This window comes from Galeopterus variegatus, unplaced genomic scaffold (assembly GCF_000696425.1).
Source record: "Galeopterus variegatus unplaced genomic scaffold, G_variegatus-3.0.2 Scaffold2788, whole genome shotgun sequence".
Taxonomy (NCBI): domain Eukaryota; kingdom Metazoa; phylum Chordata; class Mammalia; order Dermoptera; family Cynocephalidae; genus Galeopterus; species Galeopterus variegatus.
Genome location: NW_007728899.1, coordinates 62,316 through 83,011, shown reverse-complemented (window position 1 = coordinate 83,011; position 20,696 = coordinate 62,316). Strand labels below are relative to the sequence as shown.

The following is a 20,696-nucleotide window of genomic DNA, read 5'->3' as shown; positions in this document are numbered from 1 at the left end:
CGAACCCTCGGCGGGAGTGCCGTCACGCTCCCAAGCGGCGCACTGTAGCAGTGCGCCACCGGGCCGGCCCTAAAAATAATGACTATTTTGATGGTTCACACCATAAGTTAGCTTTGTCTTTTTTGAACTTTATGGAAATGGAATCAAAACAGTTTATATTCTTATGTGAATATGTGTGTGTGTGTGTGTGTGTGTGTGTGTATTTCAGTATGTGAATATGCCACAATTTATCCATTCTACTATTGAATGATATCCATACTGCTTCCAGTTTATGGCTATTATGAATAATTTTACTAACGATATTCCTGCACATGTCTTTTGGTGTACATATGTGTTCATTTATGTTTGCTATTTATCTAGTGGTGAAATTGCTGAGTTGTTTGGTGTACATTCATCGTCCTTAGCAGATAATGCCAAACACTTTCTAAAGAAGTGTATGAATTTATGCTCCTAATAGCAGCATGTGTGCGTTCCAGTTATTTTGCACCGTGACTGCCTCCCAGTTTTGTCAGTCTTTGTGGTGGTGGTTGTGAAGTAATGTTTTTTGTGGATTTAATTTGCATTTCTGTGTATTGGTCGCTTGGATATCATCTTATGAGGAGAAGGTAGTACTTTGCTGATCGCTTCAAAGTTAGGATTCTCTAGTATCAAGTTGATTGTAGTTGTCTGTCTGTAAGAACCATTCCTACTCAGTGGCCGTACAAGAATATTCAAGGCTTCTGTCGATTCTTCTTTTGCATTGTCTTTTTCTTATTGATTTGGAGGAGTTCTGGGTAGGAGTAAATGTCTCCACTCTATGCCTTGTCACTCTGTTCGCTCATGTATTTTGATAAAGAGCAGGAGCCAGTTTTAATGTAGTCCAATTTATCAGTTTCCTCTTCTGTTGAATGCTTTTTATCCTCTTGAAGAAAGTCATGAGCAGATTCTCTTTTGTCCTTTTCTAGACATTTTGTTGTTTATCCTTTCACATTCTTAAGTCTATAATCTATTTTTTTTAAAGTCTCTAAAGTGGGGATTTTTCCCCCTATATAGGTTTTCATTTGGCCCAACACTGTCACTTAAGAAAAACATTCTTTCTGTTCTACAGTGCCAATTTTGGCATAAATTAAGTATTCATACATGTTTTCCCCTATATAGGTTTCCATTTGGCCCAACACTGTCACTTAAAAAAAACATTCTTTCTGTTCTACAGTGCCAATTTTGGCATAAATTAAGTATTCATACATGTTTGGGTCTGTTTTTAGACTCTCTAATTTGTTCCACTGCTCTAATTAGGCCAATACCACTCTGTCTTAATAATTGTAGCTTTATTAAGTCTTGATATCCAGTAGTCTAAGTTATTCAGCTTTGTTCTTCCTTAAGATTAATTTGGCCCCTTGCATGTCCATACAGATTTTAGCATCACCTTGTCAATTTAAAAAAATCTATATTTTAGATTGAGATTGTACTGAATCTGTATTCAATATGGGGAGAGATTATATCTTTACGCAGAGATTAGCAGATATTTTAGACTTTACATGTCAAGAGGCAATATGAAGGATATTATGTACATATTACGCTATAACAAGAGAAAGCACATTTTTACAAATGTGTATTTACAAAATTCAAGTATAGTAGTACTTGAGTATGAATTTTTATAATACAGGTCTACTAAAGAGAAGAATGCCTTGAAATCTATTTGGGAGGTATAATACTATGCTTAATTGGGCTTCACAATTACTATTCTCTGCCATCAAATCTATTGTGATTGTTCACCTATAAAAGTCATTCTTAGCTCAAGGCCATGCCAGAACAGGCAGAGGGCCTATTTTAGCCTGTGGGCCATAATTTACTGACACCTGCATTACAATATTGACATAAATCTGTAAACATTGTATATACTTCTATTTGCTTAGGTATTCCTTAATTTTTTTAAAAGATATTTTATAGTTTTCTCTGTTTTGCTAGATTTATTCCCAGATGTAACATAATGTTAGATGCCATTGGTAAATTATATTTTAAAAATTTCATTTTCTAAAAACTGCAGATATATAGAAATAAAATTGATTTTTTGTAGATTTACCCAGTATCTAGTGACTTTTCTAAAATGACATTAATTAATATTTTATGTATAGTTTTGGAATCATATAATGTCTTATTTTTTATGTTTTTGACGTCTGATAAAATGTTAAATAAAACTTGTGAGAGCTACTATTCTTGTCTTTTTCTCAAGATTGGGGGAAAGTTTTCAATATTCCACCATTAAGTATGAATTTTGCTGATAATTTTTCATAAATAATTTTTCATCAGACTGAAGAAGTTTCCCTTTATTCCTAGCTTTCTATGACTTTTTATGATGAATGGCTGTTAAGTTTTTATCAAATGCTTTTTGTACATCTATTGAGATTATCTATTTTTCCTTTATTCTTCTACTATGGTGAATTATATTGATTTTCAAATACTAAACCACATTTCTATTCCTGAAATGAACCCAACTTGGTCATTATGTATTATATATATTATGTATTATGGAGCTCTTTTGTATATTATTATTTAAAAAATCTTTACATTTCTGTTCATGAAAGACGCGGAACTGTAATTTTCTTTCTTTTAATGACTTTAAGTTTTGTTTTCAATATTATGCTGGCCTCATAAAATGAGTATGGGAATGATCCCTCTTTTTCTATTCTCTGGAAGAGTTTAGTGGTACAGATTAAACTCCATTAATAATTATAGGACTATTCAGATTTCCTATCTGTTTCTTTTATCAGTTTTATTGTATTTTCCTAGGACTTTGCTTATTTTATTTAAATTTTCAAAATGAATGTGTATAATTGCTCATTGTATTCTCATATCATCTTTATATTTTTTCCAGGATCTGTAGTATTGTTCTTGATTCATTCCCACCAGTAGTTTTACATGCATGCTATATTAGTCCATTTTTTTGTTGCTTATAACAGACTACTTGAAATAATATAATTTATAAAGAAACAAATTTTGGGCCGACCCCGTGGCGCACTCGGGAGAGTGCGGCACTGGGAGTGCAGAGGCGCTCCCACCGCGGGTTCAGATCCTATATAGGGATGGCCGGTGCGCTCACTGGCTGAGCACGGTGCGGGCAATACCACACCAAGGGTTGCAGTCCCCTTACCAGTCACAAAAAAAGAAACAAAATTTATTTCTTACAATTTTGGAGGTTGAGAAGTCCATGGTCCAGGGGGCAGATCTGGTGAAGGCCTTCTCAGTGGGATGTCTCTACAGAGCCTGATGGCAATGCAGGGTATCACACGATGAGAATGGCAAGAGCTTTGTCATATGCTCTCCTTATGAAGTCACCAGTCTACACCTATGATAACCCATTACTCCATGAATGGATTAATCCATTCACAGGGGCATAGTCATTATGATCCAATCACTTCCTAAAAGGTTTCACCTTTCAAATACGCTTATCAGATTTTCCACCCTCTTAAACTGTAACAGTGGGGGTCCAGTTTCAAGTAGCTTTGGGGGATATCAATCTGTAGCACATGCTTTTACTTTTTATTCTTTTGTGATTAACTTGTCAATTTTTATTACATTTTTCCACAGATAACTTTTGAAATTGTTGCTCATCCTCATTTTATGGTTATTTCCTCTTCTATTAATTTCAGCTTTTTAATTTCCTTTTTTCCTATATTTATATTACCGTTCACTTTCTATCATCTTGAGGTGCATATTAAATTCTGGATATTCAACCTTCCTTTTTAAAATTAAGATATAATTTATATAACATAAAATTTGCCCTTTAAAGGATAAAATTCAGTGGCTTTTAGTTTATTCACAAAACTGTGCAACCATGAGGATTATCTAGTTTCAGACCATTTTAATAATGTCTGACTTCTTTCAGTTAGCATAGTGTTTTCAGAGTTCATCCATGTTATAGCATGGACCCAAACCTTATACTTCACTGAATAATGCTCCATTTTATGGATATATCACATTGTCCATTCTTAACTGGTAGACATTTGCGTTGTTTCCAGATTTGGGCTATTATGAATAACATTGCTGTGAATATTCATGTTCAAGTTTGAGTGTGAATATATAGTTTCATTTCTTTCAACTTTATACTGAAGAGTATATTGCTGCATCGTATAGTAATTCTATATTAACTTTTTGAGGAACTGCCAAACTTAAGGACAAAAGTTTTTAATTTTGATGAAGTCCAAGTTATCAGTTTTTTTCTTTTGTTGCTTATGCTTTTGGTGTCATATCTAATTGCCTAATCCAAGGTGACAAAGATTTACCATATGTTTTCTCCCAGGAGTTTTCTTGTTTTACCTTTTACATACAGATCATTGGTTAATTCTGAGTTAATTTTTGTGTACAATGTGAGGTACGGGTCCCACTTCATTCATTTGCATGTGGATACGTAGTTGTCTCAATACCAAATACTGTGAAAAGACTGTTCTTTCCCCATTGAATTGTCTTGGCACCCTTGTTGAAATCAATTGGCCATAAATGTATGAGTTTTATTTCTGGACTCAGTTCTGTTCCATTGATCTTACATGTCTGTCCTTATGCTATTACTACATAATCTTGATTAGCATAGCTTTAAGTAAGTTTCGAAATCAGGAAGTGTGAGTCTTCTGACTTTCTTCTTTTTCAAATTTTTTTGGCTCTCTGGGTCTTTGCACATTTCCATATGTGTTTTTGGATCACTAATTTCTGTAAAATGGATAGCTGGAATCTTAACAGGGATTTTTTTTTTATTGGGGTGACATTTCAGTAACAAAATTAATTATTTTAATGAGGACAATTCAGTGGCATTTCATACATTCACAATGCAATGACCACCTCTATCTAGTTCCTAAACATTTTCTTCACTCCCAAACAAAATCCCATATCCAGTAAGCAGTTTCTCCCCATTTCTCCCTAACACTGGTCCCTGATAACCACCGGTCTGTTTTCTGTTTGTACGGATATACCTGTTCTGGAGCAATGACCACCTCTATCTAGTTCCTAAACATTTTCTTCACTCCCAAACAAAATCCCATATCCAGTAAGCAGTTTCTCCCCATTTCTCCTTAACACTGGTCCCTGATAACCACCGGTCTGTTTTCTGTTTGTACGGATATACCTGTTCTGGAAATTTCACGTAAATACTCTTTGGTATTGGCACACATCGCAGCTGGGAGGAAGTCCTGACACAGGGCTCCACATGAGAAAATGGCTGTGCACTTGGCCCTCCTAGACCTCACTTAGTGTGTCTCTCCCTTCAGCTGGTTCTTGTCTATATGTATCCGTTTGCTGTAATAAAACTGCAATCATAAGCATAGTGTTTTACTGAGTTCCGTGAGCCATTCTTTTGAATTGTTTAACTTGAAGATGCCCTGGGAGCCCTCAAATTTGTAGTTAGCTAGTCATAAGTGTTGCCTTGGGGAACCCCTGAACTTGGGGCAGTCTTGGCCAAGTTGGAAGTCATGTGCAAGACTGTGCTGTTAACCTGTGAAATTTAGCCTGACTCTAGGTGATTGGTGTCAAAAGTCATTGAGTTGTTTAAGAGTGTGTCATTTAATTTTCACATATTTATGAATTTTCCAGTTTTTCTTCTGTTGTTGATTTCTGGCTTTATTCATTGTACTTTGAGAAGATTCTTTGTATGATTTTAATATTTTTAAATTTTTTGAGACTTGTTTTGTGGCCTAACATATGGTGTATTCTAGAGAATGTTCTAGGTATTGAGAAGAATGTGTAGATTCTTTGGTATAGTGTTCTATATCTGTTAGGTCTAGTTAGTTTATAGTGTTCAAGTCCTCAATTTCATTATTTGTCTTCTGTCTAGATGTTTTATTCACTATTGAAAATGGGGCATTGAAGTCTCCAACTCTTATTGTAGGACTATTTTTCTGTTCAGTTCTTTCAGTGTTTGCTTCTTGTATTTTGGGGCTCTGTTGTTTTGGTGCATATATATTTATATACATAGCTTACTAATAGCATGTACTTGAGTTTGTTTTCCTATACATTTGGAAAATCTTTGGTTTTTTTTATTTGAGTGTTTAGTTTGTTTGCATTAAATAACAATAATTTATATATTTAAATTTGAATTTAGCATCTTATTATTTGCAATCTTTCTTCCCTGCCTCTTTTAGGTTTCTTTCTCTCTACTTTCTTGCCTTCTTCTGTTTTATTTAAGTAATTTTATTATAAATTTTCCACTCTACTGGTTTTTAGTATTTATTTATTTTGTTATTCTTTTAAGTGGTTACCGTACAGATTGAAACTGGCATTCGTGGCTTATTAAAGTCAATTAAGTTAGTATTTATATCATTTTCTAAATAATAGTAATTAGAACACTTTAACTCCACTAACCCCCTCCTGACTTTTGTACTGTTATTGTTATGTGTTTTTCTTATATGTATATTTTGGACCCCACAAGACATCACTATTCTTGTTTCATTTAGTCACAAATTTTCCCATGTTTTCTTCTTCAATCCTTCCCGTGTCTCTGCTTCCTTCTGAAGGACTTAAAAAAACAAAACAAAACAGAACATATCCATGATACCATTATCACTCCCAATACAATTAACAACACATTTAAATACATTTCATCAGAATCCAAATCTCTGATTGTCTTTAAAGCAATCCCTTTTTATAACTTTTTTCTCAGATTAGTATCTAAAGATTCCCATGTTACACTTCATTCATACATCTTTTAATGTTATTGCCCAATCCCACCACACCTTTTTTGTGTGCCATTTATTTGTGGAAGAAACTAGGTCATTTGTCAGTAGAATTTACATTCTGACTTTGGCCAATCAAGTCCTCTTGGTGTCTTTTAACATATTCTATATCTGTTTGCAATTCCTGTAAAATGGTAGTTATATCTAGATATATTCAGTTTTTGTCAAGAGTACTTCATAGGTGTGCTGTGTCATTTTCTAACAGATTAATCAATAGCATACAACATCTAGTTATTAAGAATGGTTAGTGTATTTTCTATGTAGATGATCATGCTGTCTCCAAACAAAAACAGTTTTATTTTTTCTTCACTATCTACATTCCTTTTATTATTTCTAATCAAATATAATAACATTCCTTTTTCAGCAACCCCATAATGCTTTTCTTTGTCCTTGGGAATCTGAATGAGAGTATGTTATAAAAAGGTAGCTTAACAAACTACTGTGAATTTTGTTGAAAATAATCATTTGCAAAATATGCCAGGGAAAAAGGGCACATTCAAAAGGAAATTAGCCTGTTACCTGTATTTTATCATTTACTTCAAAATTATATGATCATATGTGTATAGTCAAAAATTCTCCAAAGTTTATATGATGAAAACTTGTTTCACAGTGAACAGTTTCAATATTGTATCAGCATAATTCTCTGACAAGCCATGCTTAAAACTGAGAGACTTTAAAATGTTTTCCCCAGGGAAAACATACTTTACCAGAGAATATTTAACTCATATTGGAAAAAGGAGATTTGAATCTATGCATTCCTTTGAGGAAAACCCCTTGCATCTCTCCCCGTGGAGAAGGAAGCTCCTGTCTCCCAAGAAAGCACTGGAGAGGGATCCTAACCTCCTCCCACCCTCCATCCTCCTGCATCTGCCTTTCCTCATTCCTTTCTTTGAGTTCTCACGCTGCCCTTCTTGAGCCTTGTTATAGATGGTCAGGCAGACAGTGCCACTCTTTCCTCTTTTGCTTACTCCTGCTTACTTGCCTGGGCTCAACAGAGTGCCTTCTTTTCTGGGTCTAGTCCCTGTGTGCTCAGCCCACCAGAGCCAGGCCTGACCTGTCAAGGAGGTCTACCATGGTCCAGCCTCACCTGTATTGCATTGGGGTGGGTGTAAGAGGGAAGCCTGCTGTGTTTGCTGACCGACCTTGTCCAGAGAAATTGCCAGGCCTACATTGTTCTTTGTTGTTTCTCACATATCTGTACCTCATCATCTCTTCTTTGTCGTAGGGAAAATGTACAACTTGTAGCTTAAATGGAAATCTTAATAATGAGTTAGAAGTAGTAATTTTCAGTCTACCTTTTCTTTCTGCCATAGACTTGATTGGCTCTCCATTTTAGGCCCCCAAACCCCCTCATGTTAAGATAATGCAAACAGTATTGACAGAAAGCGTCCAGGGACCCTGAACCCAGTGGTAAATCCATAAACACACCTTTCCACCAGTGTAAACTTGCTATGAAAACTGTTGTATAAGCTTTTATATTTAAAATTATTTTTAGTTCAGTTTAACCAAAGGTAAAACACCATTTCCCACAGGGATCTTAGTTATCTTCCCCTAAGTGTGAGGGTAACGTAGCCAAACCTGCTGAGAGGAACTCCATGCCAGCACCAGGGAGGGTGTGGATGTCAGCCCTGAATCCAGAGGTCTTGATTCTGATTTAGCTGTTTCTCTCCAAACCCCTCGACTCATTTTCCATCTAGTACTTTCTCAAGTTGTTGCCTGTTTTTGTCTTTTTTGCGTTTTCTGGGAGTATTTTAATAGAAAATTGTAAAAGGATCTATTATATGCTGCTAGTCGTTTGTTTGATAACCAAGATGTTTATAGTTTTACTCTTTGAAGCCTTATTTGGAACACCTGTCAGTTAGGACCCCTTTTCCATGCTTATGGGATATCCTGAACATACTGCCATTATGGTACATATCAGATTAACATTTTAAATGGCTTTTTTCCCCATTACAAACGTTTTACCCATTTATTGTAGAAATCTTGGCAATACAGAAAAATACAGTCAAGAAACCCAAACAGGATAAATAAAAAGAAACCATTTTAAGAAAAATTTTAAAGCAAGCAGAGAAACATAAGATTACTCTCAAGAGAGCAACAATGGACTGATAGTTGGTTTTACAATAGGAATGAAGGAAGGCATAAACCATGGAGCTTTAAAGAGCTGACATTAGCCAAAGGCTGCCAATCTAAGATTCTGTTCCCAATGAAAATATTCTTCAAGAGTGGAGGAGAAAAAAGTATGTCGTAAAGAAGGCAAAATGCCTATTTTAGGAAAGAAAATAGGCTAAAAATCAATAAGGTAGACATATGTACATATTAAAAAGTTAAGAAAAGAGCAGCAAATTAAACAGTAAGTATTTGGGGAAAAATAAAAGAGTAGAAATTACTAAAGTAGAAAACATTCATAAAATAGGGTTTTAAAAACTAAAAGCTGATTCTTTGAAAAGTCTTATGAAATTGATGATTCCCTGTCAAGTTCAGTTAATAAAGTGAGAGAAGATACAAATAAGGAATATTTGGAATGAAAAGGGAGCATCACTGTAGACCCTATAGACATTAAAAAGAGGACATTTCAAATTTGTTTGGAAATATAGATGAAATGTACAGGTTCTTAGAAAATGAAGCTTAAGAAAATTAACATAAGAAGAAATTATCTACATGAGTTTATAATTATTAAAGAAATTGATTTTGTAATTTAAAATCTTGGCCAAAGAAAACTCCAGGCCCAGTGATTTCACTGTTGAATTATAGCAATCATTCTTGGAAGAACTAACATCAATTTTACACAACTGTTCCAGAGAGGAATAGTAGCACTCTCCAACTCATTTTGTTAGTCCTGAATATCCTTGATACCTAGTTCTAACAAGAATGAGAAAAAAGTGATTTCTACTCATAAACATAGAAGCAAAAATCCTAAAGAAAATACTGACAAACCAAATATAGCAGTGTATAAAATCATGACAAATTGGCTTTATCTTAGAATGCAAGTTTTTTTAATATTCAAAAATGAATCAACATAATTTATGACATCATAAAAAAGAAAGATGGTAGGATAAGTTGAATAGATACAGAAAAAGAATAAAAAAATTTTTTTATTCATGTTTATGGGGTACAGTTTGTTGTTTTAATATATACATATTTTGTATAAGGATCTAATCAGAATAGTTAACATATCTATCATTTCTTTGTAGTTATAACATTCCAGATCCTCTTTCCTGGCTATCTTGAAATACACAATACACTGTTATTAGCTATTGTCACCCTGGAGCACCAGAGTGTATTCTTCCTATCTGACTATAACTTTGTACAGTCACCAACCTTTCCCTGCCTCGCTCTCCCTCCCTTTCCTTGCCTCCACCAACCACTCTTCTACTCTTTATTTCTCTATTTTTTTCTCTTTTTAATTTATTTTTCTTAATTGACTTATGATAATTGTATTTATTTATGGAGGATAATATGATCATTGAGTACATTCATACTGTGTGCAATGGTCATATCAGGGTGCTTAGTACATCTATCACCTCAAACATTTGTCATTTCTTTGTGGAATGAACATGCAGCATCATCTTGACTAGCTATTCAAAGAAGAAAAAGAATTTGATTAGAATTCAGTACCTATTTATGGTTAAAACCTTGTAGTAAACTAGGAATAGAAGGAAACTTCCTAATCTGATAAAGATAATTACAAAAAATGTCATACTTCAGGAATAAATGTTTAAAACTTTAATGTCCAAATTAAGACAAGGATACTCACTATCATCACTATATAATGTGGAATCAGACGTGGCTAGGGATCAAAGTCAAGAAAAAGGGGGAAAAAGTTGATTGGAAAGGAAGATGTCATTTTCAGGCAATATATATGTATGTAGATACCCCCAAAAATTCATAATTAAATTATTAGAGTTAATAAGTAAATTTTACAAGGCTGCTGTATACAAGTTTAGTTCATGAAAATCAATTATATTTTTGTATACCAGCAATTAAAATATCCGTTAAATATTAGTTACAAGAGGAAAAAGATACCACCATAACAAAGCATCAAAGATATATTATCTGGGAATAAATCTATAGAAAGAAGTTTGAGACTTCTACACAGAAAACTATAAAATGTTATTGAGAGAAATTTTAAAGGAACTAAATAAAGGGCAATATTTTGGCAAATTTAGGATTGTAAAAATATCATTTCTTCACAAACTGATTATATTCAATTATGGCAGCCACTAGCTACATGTAGCTATTGACCACTTGAAATGTTTCTACTCTTAATTGAGCTATGTTGTTAGTATAAAATGCACATGGGAAATCAAAGACTTAGTATGGGAAAAAGAATGTCAAATATCCTGATAATTTGGGCCAGCCCGTGGCTCACTCGGTAGAGTGCGGTGCTGATAACACCAGGGCCCTGGGTTCGGATCCTATGTAGGGATGGCCGGTTTGCTCACTGTCTGAGCGTGGTGCTGACAACACCAAGCCAAGGATTGAGATCCCCTTACCGGTCATCTTTTTAAAAAAAAATAAAATAAAATAAAAGTACTGATTACTTCTTGATGTGATAATATTTTGTATGTATTAAATTAAAAATTTTAAAATTAATTTTACCTGTCAAGTTTTTACTTTTTCAATGTGGCCACTAGAAAATTAAATAAAATAAAATAAAAGTACTGATTACTTCTTGATGTGATAATATTTTGTATGTATTAAATTAAAATTTTTAAAATTAATTTTACCTGTCAAGTTTTTACTTTTTCAATGTGGCCACTAGAAAATTAAAAATTACGTGTGTGTTTCAGGTTTGTGGCTTACATTATATTTCTACGGGACAGGGCTGGATTATCAGTTCAATGCTACCTCAGTCAAAATCACAAAGCATTGTGTATATTTGTGAAAAGTGATATGCTGATTCTAAAATGTATGTGGTTATGCAAAGGGCCGAGAACAATGACAGCACTCTTTAAGGAGGACAAGATGTGAGGACTTGTTCTCCCACAGGGTTTCTAAACTTTGGTGCTATTGACATTTTGACCAGATAATTCTTGAGCCCACAAAGTGGCAAATGGAGGACTGCGCATACATTGTACAACGTTCAGTTGGCCTCTACCCACTCGATGTCAGTGGCAGTCCTCCACTCATGAAAAACCATTCATGAAAACCAAAAAAGTTTTTTCCAACGTTGCCAAATATCCCCTGCAGTGCAAAATTGTTCATGGTTGAGAACCACCATTTACTGGGTATCAAGTCTTACTATAAAGCAACAGTAATTAAAACTGTGTGATACTGGGACAAAGATAAACAGTTAAATCAGTGGAATACAATAGGAAAAAAAACCAGAAAAAGACCCTCACATGCATGGACACTGATCTTAATATTGTATTCCAATGGAACATCCATATGGAAAATAAGTTTAATCTCTTAACACCACACATGGAAGTCATCTTGGGGGGGGTTTAGGCACAAATATGAAAGATAAAATGATAAAGCTTCTAGAAAAGACTATAATAGATTAACTTCATACTCTTGATATATGGAAAGATTTTAAAAATACATAAGCAATAATCATGAAAGAAAAGAATGATAAAGTGGAATGTACTAAAATTAGGAATTTCTGTTGATCAGAAAACATTGTGGAAAAGAAAGTCATAAAGTGGATGAAAGTGTGTCTAATGCATGTATAGCAGAGCTCTTCTATCCAGAAAATAATCTGTAAAAATCAGTAGGAAAAAGACAAATATCCCAATAGAGAAACTCAAGGCATTTGAACAAGCGTTCCACAAAAGTAGAGATCCACATGGCCAGAAAGCATATGAACACATACTCAGCTTTCTCAGTTATCAGGCAGTGGCAAAGCAAAACAAAGCGAGTGGCTGACATGTAAAAGACTAGCAACACTAGGTGTTGAAGAGGAGAGACAGCCTAGAACTCTGATGCACCACAGGTGGAAGTGTGGCAAAATAGCTTTGGAAGTCATTTGGCAATAACTGCCAATGTTGGATGGGTGCATCTCCTGTGACGCAGCATTTTCATATTTAGGTAGATCCTGGAAAACGTGTGCCCTTGTGCATCAAGAGACAAGTACGGTGACACTCATAGCAACATTATTTTGTAAGAGACCCAGAGTGGGGGGGTGGGTTCCCTTAATAGTAGTATATTCCTGCAGTGGGGCACTAAATGGTAATGAAGTGTGTCTGCAGTTGCACAGAACTGTATGAATGGGTCACAGAAACAGCAAATTCATTTGAAGGAATCCAGACAGAAAGAATATATGTCACAACAGCATTTTATATAATTTCCTTAAAACTAACAGCAGCATTGTTTTATAACAGCTCAAATCTGGAAATAATCCAAATGTCGACTAACAGGGCATGACTGAATAAATTGTTGTGTATTCATGCAAAGAAAATGGACAAACCTCAACATGCAGCGACATGGGTGAATTTTATAAACAGTGTTGAGTGATAGAAGCCAGATGCAAGAGTGTATGATTCCATTTACATAAATTTATATAAATTTTAAACACAGGCGAAAAACTAAACTGTAAAGTTGGAGTCAGGATATTAGATATTTTTAGGGTGAAAGGAGTGGATAGTGCCTGGGAGGAGCAGGAGGGGTGTCTGGGTGGTGGTTATTTTGCTCTTACCCCTTGAGCTATGCGTCCGTGTTTCATGTGCATTTCTCTTTGCATGTTTTATCTTGCAATTTAACAAGGCTGAGCAAAGTGCAAAGGCGCCTGCTCTGGTTTCCTGCTGCTTGGGTCCTCTTCCCAGCTGCTCTCCAGTTGTGCAGCTTTGGGCAATTTACCTAATGGCTCTAGGCCTCAATTTCATATCTGTAAAGTGAAGGTAATAGTGAAATCTACTTTGTAAGATTTGGTGTGAGGTTAGACAAATACTAGAATCTTTGCTAAGGTACAAAACACTTTATAACAGCAGCTGGCACATAGTAAGTGCTGACTAACTGCTAACCTCTGCTAGTGTTTTTATTGGTATCATTGCCAGCTTATTTGTCCAAAGAAATTGGAAACTCCCACGGGAATTACATTATATTTATGTCTATCGTGGCTCTTCACATAGTTGAGTTTTTGTTTAGGTCTCTCAGAAAAGTTTATTTTATTTACCTTCCTGCATGCTGTTTCATAAACCAATCACTAGGTATTTTATAGATTTTATTCTATAATTGTAAGTAGACTATTTTTTGCCTTGTATTTTGTAATTGGTCATTACTGGCATGTAATATCTAATGGTTGGTATGACTTACTGCTGCCAGGCTTGGTTCTAAGTGCTGCATGGATTAACACTTTTAATCCTGTGTAAAACCCCCATCTTACCCAGGTAAGAACTGAGAGCAGAGAGGTAAAGATACCTACTACATGGTCTGGGACTCAGTCTGGCCCCAGAGTCCACATTTAACCCACTGCTCCATGCTAGGAAAGCTGTTGAGTTTTATATTTTTATTTAGTAACTGGCCACTTTACTCTAATCTTATTTTTTAGTTGATTCTCCTAGTTTTCCAAGAAGGTGTTTATATTATTTACAATTAATTAGGGTTTTTTTTTTTTTTTTGATATTTTTCTTTCCAATAATTCTCGTCCCTGGCCTTATTGCTTTGATTATAACTCGCAGGAAAGTGTTGGGAAAAAAAAAATAGAGTGCACAGTCTTCTGTTGGTCTGACTAAATGGGGATGTCTCTTTTTTTTAACCACTAAGAATGACATTGACTATCAATTGGAGAATATTTTTCTTTATGTTAAAGGATGTGTTTTTCAATGTTTGTATTTACCAAATGATTTTGATTTTATTATGTTTTGTTTTAAAATCAGGGATGGGTTTGAAAATATATTTATCAAATGCCTTTGGATATCTGTGAAGATGATCACATGGTTTTTCTGTATTGAACTATTACTATGATGAATTATGTCACTGTATAGCCTAATATTCAATCATCTTTGCATTTCTAGAATTTTTAACATAGTGATGAATTTTATTTTCTAAAATTTCTACAAGATTGAGGTTTTCTACTATTTTTGTTAGATTTTGGCTTTGGAAGAATTCTAGGTATGTAAAGAGAATCTAGACAATTTCAGTCTTTTCTTGCATTATATACTGCATTTTTAAAGGAACTTTTGAGTATGAGGGTACTTTAGAAAGTGCATGGAAAGATTCATATTATCTTTTCATTCTACTTTCCGCAAACTTTTTGCAGTACCCTCATATATATGAGTAAACATGCTTGGAAAACGCTGTTTTCTGGTGTGGCTGCCTAATAATCTTTAAGATCTCTTAAAAGAAAGACCACTAAATGATGAGAAAGCAGGAAAGAGGACAAGAGTAATCAATAGTTCTTGTCATTAACAACTTGAGTGGTTATTACCTGAAAGCCTAGAGGTTATTTGAATTAATTTTACGTGACCTAAAACCATTTGGTCAATTTATTGTTCCTTAGCAAATCTAATTCAGTGTGTGTGTGTGTGTGTGTGTCAGGATACCTTTGGGTGCCTAACACAGTGTTGGATATTATTAGGAGAGAAGAGAAATCTGGCAGTGCCCGTGCACTCCGTAAGGCAGGTGAGAATCTTATACAGGATACCTTTGGGTGCCTAACACAGTGTTGGATATTGTTAGGAGAGAAGAGAAATCTGGCAGTGCCCGTGCACTCCGTAAGGCAGGTGAGAATCTTATACACTGTTTACAGTCTCATCTTTTCCCAAATTATAACTTCAGTTTATGAAAGTTCATGCCTGACCTGGTTTCTCTATGAGTTGAAAAAGCTTAGGAATCGTGGGCTAGTAGGTGACTACCATTGAGATAAAAACAAAGCTGGATTTTCCCTTGTTTCAGCAACAGCGCACCGTCTACAGACTGACGCTGGTGAAAGCCTGGAATGTGGATGAGCTGCAGGCCTACGCCCAGCTTGTGTCCCTGGGGAATCCTGACTTCATCGAGGTGAAGGTAAGCCCTGCTGGCTCATATCACTCCTTCTACCCTGATTCTTTGTTGGCGGCTGTGGAGTTAAAATCTTTTAAAACCCCAAAGGAGGTCCCAGGTATTTTTATTTATTTATTTATTCATTCAGCAATATTAATCAAGAACCTGGCATTGTCCTAGGCATCAGGGATAACAGCAGAAAAGAAGACTAAGCTCTTGCTAATATAGAGCTTATATTTTAGTGGGAGTTAGATAATCAACAAAAAATGAATAATTAAAAATGACACAGTGACATTAGTATGTCGAGAAGTAAAATTGTTTTGTAGCGTAAATTGGTTGGCTTTTAAAGAAACTTTTACTATGGGAAATTTCAAACATAAACAGAAGAAGAGAGACTGGTCTAAAGAACTCCTATTCATCCCTCACTCACCTTCCCAGATCATCAGCTCGTGACCAGTCTTGTTCCACCTAGACTGCTACCCATTTTCTCTGCTCTTATCCCAGATTATTTTGAAGCAAACCCCCAACATTATATCATTCACCTATAACTTATTTTTTAGTATATATCCCTGTATTAGTCCATTTTTGTGAGTATTATGTTATAGCAAGAGAACACTCAGGTATTCTGAGTAATTTATTATTTTATTCTGACTGGGTAATAGAAAAGTGGTTGATTTGGCTTACAATTCTGGGACAGTTGCATCTTGTGCGGGCCTCAGGCTGCTCCCACTCATGGTAGAGAGTACAGCCAAGTACAACCACCCTATGTAAGGGGATTGCACAGGAAGGGGATGAGGTGGGAGAGGCTCTTTATAACAACCAGCTCTCAAGTGAACCAAAAGAGCAAGAACTCACACTACTCTCCTATAGGGCATTAACCTATAGGTCATGAGGGATTCCCCACTTGACGCAAACACCTCCCACTAGGCCCCACTTCCCAGCACAGCCACACTGGGAATCAGATTCCAACATGAGTTTTGGTGGCATCATTCAGACTATAGCAATTCCTAGAAGATGTGAACCCTTTTTAAATGTATTCAGAGTAACAGGCTGAAACATAAAAAATTTTAACTAAAAAGTTTTAATTATTAGAACATAGAGGTTTCAGATTTTACTGATTATTTCTTTTTATTTAAATAGTATTTTTGAATCAGGATCCAGATAATGGCCATACATGGTAACTGGATTGTTTTTCTTTTAAGTTTCTTTTAATCTGTCAGTTCTTCTTCCATATGCTTTTCCCCTTGTAATTTATTTTGTTATAGAAAATGGATCATTTGTTCTGGCTCATTCTCCATATCTTTGGTTTAGATTTTATTAATTACATGTTTCTTGAGCCCTGTATTTCCTGTGGATTGGTCAGGTTCAGGAGTGTGTGTGAGTTTGTGTTTCAGGAATATTTTGTTGTGGACATTGTATGCTTCTGTCAAGAGGTACATCATGTCTGAATATTTTTGCATGTTTCTTTGGGATGGGTTCCTAGAAGTGGATTGCTGGGTCAAAGCGTAAAATTATATATTGTTTTGCTAGATATTGTGGTTGACTATTTTAGGAAGGCTTTTCTGAAAAGGTGACTTCTTAAAAACTGATACCTTAATAGTAAGAAGCAACCCAATATGCATAGGCTTGGGGTAAGAGCACGCTGAACAGATGGCACAGCTAGTATGCAGAGGTCCTGTGTGAGCCTAGGGGAGCTGTTGAGGTTGGTGGTGGTGCAAGATGAATCACAGATGCGTGCCGGGGGCAGATTTCATTTGGACTTTCAAGGAAAGATAAGAGAATTGAATTTTAAACTAAACTTAATGGTAAGCTTTTTAAATTCTGGGTGCACTAGGAAAGGGTTTTAAGCTGGGGAGTGATGGGATCTGATGATTTTAAAAGATCACCCTGCTGGGGCCGGCCCGGTGGCGCACTGGATAGTGCGCTGCTTGGGAAGCGTGGCGGCGCTCCCGCCCGAGGGTTCAGATCCCACATACGGACCGGTTCCCGCTCACTGGCTGAGCGAGGCACGGGAGCAACACCGAGGGTTGCGATCCCGTTGCCGGTCCCCGGTCCGGTACGGGGGCAACACTGAGGGTTGCGATCCGTTGCCGGACACGGAAAAAGACAAAAAACAAAAGACAAAAAAAAAAAAAAGATCACCCTGCTGCTGTGTCCTGAGTGAATCACAGACGGCAGTAGAATTAGGCAGACTAGCTACCAAGTTGCTGCTTAACGCAAGCAGGAGATGTGGTGGTTTGGGGAAGGTCAGCAGTAATATAGCTGGAGAGCAGAGGGTGCATTTAGGGTAAGTTCCAGAAGTAGAACCAGTAGAATTTGTTGCCAGAGTAGATGTATGGGGTGAAAGGAAAAAGGAGTGAAGAACGGCACCTGGGCTTTTGGCATAAGCAATTGTGTGGAGGGAGGATCTGTTTCCTGAGAGAGAGAAAACCAGTGGGGAGGTGGGGGGGGCAAATTTGGGGAGAAATTTTATGAGTTCTCTTCTGGTTGTATTAAATTTGAGATATCTTTTAAATATCCAAGTGTAGGTTCACATAGGCCCTAGGTCATCCAGGCCTGGAGTTTGGGGGATAAGGCAAGGCTAGAAATGATTTGGAAGTCTCAGCATGAGATGGTAGTTACAGCTGTGGAGTGTTTAGAGGCAAACGGCTTTTGGGCAACAAAAAAAGTCTACAAGAAAGTCCACAAAGTGGTAGAAAGTGGCCAGAAAATCTACCTTGTCTCTGAAGGCCAACTCCACTTTTCTCAGTTTATGTTTTTTTTTTTCCTTTTTGTCTTTTTTTTGTGACCGGCAACGGATCGCAACCCTCAGTGTCGCGCCCGTACTGGACCGGGACCGGCAACGGGATTGCAACCCTCAGTGTTGCGCCCACACCTCGCTCAGCCAGTGAGCAGCCGGTCTGTATGTGGGATCCGAACCCTCGGCAGGAGCGCCGCCGCACTCCCAAGCGGTGCACTGTAGCAGTGCGCCACCGGGCCGGCCCTCAGTTTATGTTTTTGAAACTGGATGCTGTGCATGTAGTGTCGGAGGCTATCAGCCTCATGGCTGTCCTGTCGTGTGTGCAGCTCTTTGTGTTACTGTGTGCCCTGGGGAGGTGGGGACAGCAGCCCACGAAGTGCTGCTGTCCACGTGTGTAGGTGCTGTCCCGGGGCAGCTCAAAGATGCTCTTTTCTTCTGAAATTGCTCTTAATTTCAAAAGGCTGCTCTTGGCAGGAGCTCTAATAATGCAGAGATACAAACTACATCTGAAAATATATGCGCTAACTTAAGAAAACCTTGCCAACATCAGAGATTAGTGGTGTTTTAATTTATGATTTAGCTGTTAAAGAATGTTGCCTCAAATTATGTCGCAGTAAAACCCACGTTATTATATAGCAACGTGGCTGGATCCCACAGTCAATTTCTTTTATTTCCCTCCTTTTCCCTTCCCCCTTTCTCTCTTTCTCATTCTTTCTTTCTCTTGCAGTCATGTTTTCTATAATGAATGAGGTATTTTATAATCTGAAAAAATTTAATAAATATTATTTTTTAAAGGAAGATGGCTACTTGGTAAACAGTAATTCTCTGATGGGTACTTTTGAGCTTGGCAAACTGTTAACATCACTAGGTAATAGGTAAAGCTTTCTGCCTATAACAGCATAGTTTCTTTCAAACAAGGTTTCCAATTTACTGTTTTATCCCTGCATTCAGCAATAATTTTGAGCTCTCTTCATATGCCAGGCCTCATTAAAACACTGGAGATAAAGGAGTTAATATGGATGTGGTATTTGGAAAATGAATATCTCATAGAATAGGCAAAATATATAAAAGTAAAATGAGCTATATTGAGAGATTTATAATTTAAAATTCTTGAAGAAATGTATAATCTAATCACAACTTTAAAAGTTTTTAATGATGAAACTTTACTGTGTTATATCAGGGGAAAGTGTGGGCACGATCAGCTTGTCTTGTAGAAGACCTGAGGGAGAAACGTCCTGCACTGCATGTACCTGGTCCACCAGAGGACTAGACCACCTGCTTTGTGAACATCAGCCCTCATTTGTTAATGAAGTGTCTTCCTTTTAATTTGAAGTAGCAAAAGGGATGTTTACAGCATATTCACTACTGCTGAGACAAAACTAGGTATAGAATAAAAGTTATTATCTGGTTGCGTTTTCAGCTGTCTATGGTCAGACATATTTATATAAGAAGAGTATGAAAGGGTGTATGTGAAATTGTTAATGAAAGAAAGTGATCCGAAATGCCAGGTACCGATCAAGCTTTATTAAAAAAGAAAGAATCTGCTGGGCTGTATTCAATGGAGAGCAGCAGCTGGGGCTGCCCTCAAAGTGGAGAGCAGCCCCAGGTGTCGGAGTGGGAGAGCTTATATAGGTTGTAGGGCACCAAGGGCTGGCAGATACAATCAATGAGGGGCATTATGCTAATGTGGAAGCTCCACCTGGCTAATACAGCTGGGGTGGAAAATTGTGCCCATGCAGAAGCAAAAGGGTATTTTGCAGAAGTCACAAGGCTTCTTGTAAAGGGAAGGGGAGGTTGGCAGCTGTTTTGTGCTTGGCTTTTCCTAAAATGGTGCCAGTTATGTTCAGAACCTATCATTCCTACCATTTAAGTATAGGGAGAAGGGGAAAGGGGTGAAGTCTCATTCTTCTGAAGCTACTTCCTGCTGGACATCAGCGAAGATATTAAAAAAATAAAAGATTTATGTTGGCAGGTAAAACAATTAGGTGGCAGGGTTTTGGTTTCATGTGGGGAGGCTGTATTCTTTTGGGGAAGGGTCGACAGTTCTCAGGGGCTGATATCCTCCTCCTAGGAACAATTTGGTGACCTTTTGATTGGTGAAAGCCTGCATCCACTCCTGTAAGAAATTAGAAAAACACCAGAAGAGGCAAGGACCAAAGAGAAGGATCAGTCCTTGAGGCATTTGGAAAGTGGGGCAAAAGGGGTTAATTTAAAAGGTACATTGCCGGAGACCAGCTCCAGTCGAGTTGGGGGTCCTTGAAAGAGGGATGAGGAAGCAGCGAAAATAAAAAACACAGGCAGAGACCTCGGTTCCTCTGAAGCACGTTCTCAGCCTG

At 36.7% G+C, this 20,696-nt stretch overlaps 1 protein-coding gene across 1 annotated transcript in view; it reads left to right on the top strand.

The window, feature by feature from the left end:
• Window positions 1-20,696, top strand: part of TYW1 (tRNA-yW synthesizing protein 1 homolog (S. cerevisiae)) — a 232,527-nt gene that overhangs the window by 149,523 nt on the left and 62,308 nt on the right. Inside the window, exon 14 of the mRNA XM_008582989.1 lies at window positions 15,534-15,644. Coding sequence (XP_008581211.1) covers window positions 15,534-15,644 — 111 coding nt within the window. The remainder of the gene's footprint in view (window positions 1-15,533; window positions 15,645-20,696) is intronic.